Consider the following 5,363-nt stretch of genomic DNA (forward strand, 5'->3'; position numbering starts at 1 on the left):
GGGGACTTCCACATCATTGCCCTATAGTAAGACTGATAATTATCTTAAATATCTCTATAGAACCTTTGTCCAACAACAGATGGAAACAGAGATAGAGACCCACATCAGACACTGAACTTAGCTCTCAAGGTCCAGATGAAGAGTGGAAGGAATGAAAATATGAGCAAAGAGGTCAAGAGCATGATGGGTTCATCCATTGAAACAGTTTACCTGAGCTAATGGGAGCTCACCTACTCTAGCCTAACTGGGTAGGAACAGGCATGGGACCTAACTAGTCCTTCTGAATGTGGTTGACAGTTGCATGGCTGGGGCAGAAATGAGGGGCCATTGGCAGTGGCACTGGGATTTATCTCTACTGAATGTACTGGATTTTTAGGATCCTATTCTCTTTGTATGTATGCCTTACTCAGCCTAGATATAGTAGGGAGGGTCTTGGACCTTCCATAGAGCAATGTACCTTATCCTCTCTCAGGATTAGATGGGGGTTAGATGGGAGGGTGTGTGGAGGAATTGTAGGATGAGAGGGAATGGGAATTTGGATTAGAATTTTTCAAGAAAAATTATAACAAATTAAAAAATACTACTTTCCATGGTAAGGGCATAGAAATAAGAAAAGTTAGTAAGGATTACAAAGACAAGAGTGAAAATAATAAAATAAAAATATAGGATAGTATTGTGAGGGAGTTTCAGTGAATATTTAAATCAGCCATGATTAATTTTCCATGCCCTTTTATAATTCAAAACAAAAAGGGGAAGAAGGCAACAAAAGGCTTTTTTAACATGATACAAAGAAGAACTCAAACAGTTAGCTGGAAAAAAAAACAAATAGCCACATTCTGAGTGATGGTGCATAATTCTACTTGTTAAATATTAAGCAACCTCCAAACTCTCTGACTAACCACACAAGGTAAAAATAGGCTAACATTTTGGGGCCTCTACATTCGGAGTTTATTTTCACTCTTATTGCACTTCAAAGAAAGTAAGGAACACATCCCCTATGCACTAATTATTTCTTAAATGCTGAATAAAAGACTACAGGTCACAATGTACAGAAAAGTAGTATACATGAAACTTCTGGCATCACCATTAGAAGAAAATGAGAATCTCTCGTTGGTGGATGTATCTTGAATGACATTGTAATAGATGGCTCTATAAACATTACAGTTGTCAGTTACAATTTATGAATTGTGTGTTCAAAAAGATCTTTTCTCCCTCAACTTTTGAAGAGAATTTCTTTCTGGTCTTAACAAAATTATGTAGCACTTGGGGATAAAGTTGCATCCCAGTAGGCCTGCACTGGAAATCAAGATGGATAAGATCTCCACAACCACCATGACTTTGCCTTTGGTACTGTGATAGACAGGGATAAAAGTGACCCAGACACTGCAGAACAACAGCATGCTGAAGGTCAGTAACTTGGCTTCATTGAATGTGTCAGGGAGATTCCTGGCCAAGAAAGCCACAATGAAGCTAGCTAAGGCAAGGGAACCATGGTCTCCCAAGACACAGTAGAATGCAGTCACTGAGCCCTTGTTGCACACAATGATGATTTGGCCAGGCTCAGACTGTGCATCATTGTCAATAAAGGGTGGAGAAAATTGCAGCCAGCTTGCACAGAGAATAACTTGGATGAGAGTACAGATGACAATGATGTAATTGGGTGCCCCTGAAACCAGGAAGTACCTCATCCTTCTTCCAGGGACTGTGACTTTGAAAGCAAGCAGCGCAGTCACTGTTTTGGCCAACACGGTAGAAACTGCCACAGTGAATACAACTCCAAATGTGACTTGCTGTAGGATACAGATAGCTGAGTTGGGATGCCCAATGAAGAACAAGGGACACAGGAAACAAAGGATGAGTGAAATTAGCAAGATGTAGCTGAGATTCTGGTTATTGGCCTTCACAATGGGAGTGTCATGACACTTCACAAATACTCCAAGAACCACATCTGTGAATGCAGAGAAGCATAAGGCCATTAAGGAAAGAGCCAACCCCACAGGGTCTTTGTAGTTCAGAAAGACCACAACCTTTGGAATACACTGGTTCTGTTCTCTGTTGGCATAGTGGTCCTCTGGACACCTCACACATTTATCCACATCTGGTGGACAAAGAAAACCATGATTAGAGCAACTTCAACCATTTATGGGGAGGATATTTCAATTAATTGTTTTGAAGAAGCATTGAATTATCTGCTTTTGTTGCTGAGGATGTAGTTGAATGACACTGTTGCATAGCAATGCTTCCATTTCATAATACACATGCATTATCATTTTGGGTAATGAAGTGAAATCATTATGTTTTCTATTTAACTATTTGTTGATGATGTCATTTATTATATTATCAGAAAGAACAGACATTTTCTGTAAATTCTAAATGTTATGATGAAAAAACTTAAACTGGTGAATTGACAGAAGTTAAAATAATTAACCATTTTATTACACAGAGAATATTTTAAAGTATTAGATCCCATGGTTTCCATGCCTCCTGATGTCATTCTGTCAGTTTTTGGAATACTCTCCTGGAAATAGATGGTGACTGTGTCTTCTATTGGGGCAAGTCAGTTGATATCTTTTCTAGTTTGAATTTACCATCTCAAACACACTGACAGAGAAACAACACTAAACGGAATCTGTAGGAACCTTTGGAGTAAGCACATAACATGCCAAGCCAAGTTCTCAATAAAAGGAAAATTATTTGTCCCAGAAGACAGTTGGTTGGGAATAAGAGGCAATGACAGGAGACATAGAATGGAGGAGTAGGGTAAAGCAATAAGAGAGAGGGGAAGGGTTTTTGGTTAGGGAGGATGAAGAACTGCCTCCAGATAGAGAGGAGACAGATGTGACCTGTAGGAAAATAAAAATTTATGAAGATGAATGGGGAGCCCTGGGTTAGCATGAATCATTAAATTTGATTGGACAGCCACATGGGAGTTTTTGCTAGCTGGACTGCAATACTTTGATAGCCAGTCTCAGGAGAAAGAAGTGGCCAAATAAGGAAATAGAGTGTGGTGGCTAACTTTCAGGATATAGTAGCTTTTTTAGGGTTTTCTAATGCTGTGAAGACAAACAATGATCATGGTACTCTTAAAAAAGAAAATATATAATTTGGTGTCTTACAGTTTGGAGGCTCAGCCTACTATCATCATGCTGGGATATGCTAGTATGCAGGCATTCATGGTGCTGGAGAACTAGCTGAGTTTTCTACATTTTGATTCTTAGGCAACAGGAAGTAAACTGTCTCAATGGGTATGGCCTAAACATAATTGAGACCTCAAAGTCTGTCTCCATCATGACACACTTCTTCTAATGAGACCATACCTGTACCAACAAGGCTACACCTCCTGATAAGGCCAATTATTGTCACTGTTCAAACTATCACTGCAATCTAATGGATATTAGCAAGGCAAAGAGAATGAAGGAGAAGGACAATACTTACTAGATTCGTGTTTGCCATGCTCCAGAAGGCTTAAGTCCTTTAATAATCAGAAAATTGTATGTGTTTGTATTATTTACATGAGTGTGTACATGTAAGTGTAACAACAAAGCTGAATATGAGAGTGATTAGGTTTATAAGGGAGATGAGGAGTGTAAAAATGAGAGATGAAAATTATATAAATATAATTTTTGTTTTAAAATGAAAAATATAATTAAATTAAATTTAAAAAATGAGTCTCCATTTTTGACCTCATCTGGTAGTATGAATCCTTTATCCCTGAGTTTTGTTCATAAGAAACAAAAACCCTATCCTGAAGGTAGAAATCTCTGTACATACTTAGCATTAAAAATCCCTACTTCTTGATTCCATCACCGTTGAGAACAAACAAATGCCTTTCTCCCTCCCTCTTTCCATCTCTGTGAGAGTCAGTCTCTATAAATGTACTCAGGGGTAAAGAAGATACTAATATACTATCATGAGCACAATAGCACAAGAATACCCATGCAGAGTGATAATACAAAAGGTTTATTTTGAGATATAGTACCCCACATAAATTGTAATTGAAAGGCTAGAAATGATTCCATTTCTGTGCTGGGCTCTTTTGAACTCCAGTCCCCAGGATAACCTAAAGGCTTGCTTCAGAGGAATTGAAGGCTCCCAGGATAAGCTGAAGCTCATAGGACCTCTCCTTGGAGGAAGTGTTAGCTAATGGAGAAGCCTAAGTTACATAAAGTTGCTGACTGCAGCCCATTTCCCCACCCAGTTTTCCCTATCCACTGAGTGATATCAGCTGGGCAATATATCAGGCAGCCCTTGTGGTTAGCAAGGGGTCAGCAGATGTGGATGTAACCATGGGGGCTGTTGCTATCCCCCTTAGATACTAATAGCCTATCATAAACTAACAGCAGAGCTTTACCTCATCTTTAGCCAATTATGGTATAGGATACGTATTTGGAGACTGTAACCTTGTAATTGTATTGTGGCTTTAGTCTTTATAAACTCCTAAAAACAGTAGGCGGGACCCTTCTCCCTCCTGCTGTGTCAGACTGTGAGGCAGAGGACTTAAACAAAACCTTGGTTTTGCATTTGGAAGTGTGGTTCCATGGTGGTCTTCTTGGGGGTTCTAGGACTCAAGCACAACATTTGGGGGCTCACCTGGGAGGACCCAAGAACCCCCAGACCCTTATCCCAAAGGTTTCTGGACCACCGGTGAGTAATACTTTCTGTCAGATGTTTGTAGCCATTTGTAGCTGTGATTTGTGATTTCTGTCTGTTACGTGTAAATCTGGTAGCATGTTAGCAGGCAGTTCCTTTTTTTCCTCTATCAAGGAGTTCCCCTTTCTTTGTGGGCTGGAAATTCTTTTTCCTTTCAAAACAGCCCACGCTGGTGTCTGTAGCGTCATGCTGTGTCTGAGGCTGTGAGGTGGTCGATGTCTGGAACAGCTGACAGATGTGTCAGTAGGGCCGGGATCACAGGCATCCAAAGAAAACGGTTCTGGAGCCCACTGGGAGAGCAGGCTCCTGTCTGAAGGAAGTTGGTTCCTCCTCATTGTCCAGAGCCCCCCAAGAAGCCTCGAGTCTTTGCAGAATGGGGAAGTGGGTTCTGATCAGCTTCCTCTCTTGGAGGATTTGGAATCCCATCTGGAGGATATTAAGTCCTCAGTAATCCAGAGCCTCCACTGGGAGCCTGGGTTCATATCGTCTTTGGAATCTTGGATGTATCTCAAGCCAGGGAATTTAACCAGGACTTCAGAACTTTGGTTGAGTTTTTGAAGCCTCGCTGCTTTCTTTCTGTAGCTTTTGTTTGGTTTCTGATGGTTGGTTGTTTCTTTGTCTATTGTGTTTAAGATTTGACTGACGAGGACTGGAAAAATGGGACTGAGCTTAAATGTGTCGAGGAAAAAGGGAATGCATAACAGGAATAATAG

General features: G+C 40.3%; 1 protein-coding gene across 1 annotated transcript; it reads right to left on the reverse strand.

Moving 5' to 3' along the window:
* Window positions 1-1,193: 1,193 nt before the first annotated feature.
* On the reverse strand, window positions 1,194-4,985 carry LOC101979658 (vomeronasal type-2 receptor 116-like). The gene is made up of 3 exons (XM_005371423.1): window positions 4,713-4,985; window positions 3,436-3,472; window positions 1,194-2,098 (listed from the first exon to the last, which is right to left on the reverse strand). Exons 1-3 carry the CDS (start codon window positions 4,983-4,985, stop codon window positions 1,194-1,196), a joined length of 1,215 nt encoding a protein of 404 aa, XP_005371480.1.
* Between the last annotated feature and the right edge of the window lie 378 nt (window positions 4,986-5,363).

This window comes from Microtus ochrogaster, unplaced genomic scaffold (assembly GCF_000317375.1).
Source record: "Microtus ochrogaster isolate Prairie Vole_2 unplaced genomic scaffold, MicOch1.0 UNK108, whole genome shotgun sequence".
NCBI classification, from domain to species: domain Eukaryota; kingdom Metazoa; phylum Chordata; class Mammalia; order Rodentia; family Cricetidae; genus Microtus; species Microtus ochrogaster.

Coding starts and splice junctions, on each gene's coding strand:
- LOC101979658 (XM_005371423.1), bottom strand. CDS start 4,985: ATGAGGAGGAACCAACTTCCTTCAGACAGGAGCCTGCTCTCCCAGTGG. Junction 3,473..4,712: donor ACATGCTACCAGATTTACAC/GTAACAGACAGA, acceptor TGATTATTAAAG/GACTTAAGCCTTCTGGAGCA. Junction 2,099..3,435: donor GCATGGCAAACACGAATCTA/GTAAGTATTGTC, acceptor TTTGTCCACCAG/ATGTGGATAAATGTGTGAGG.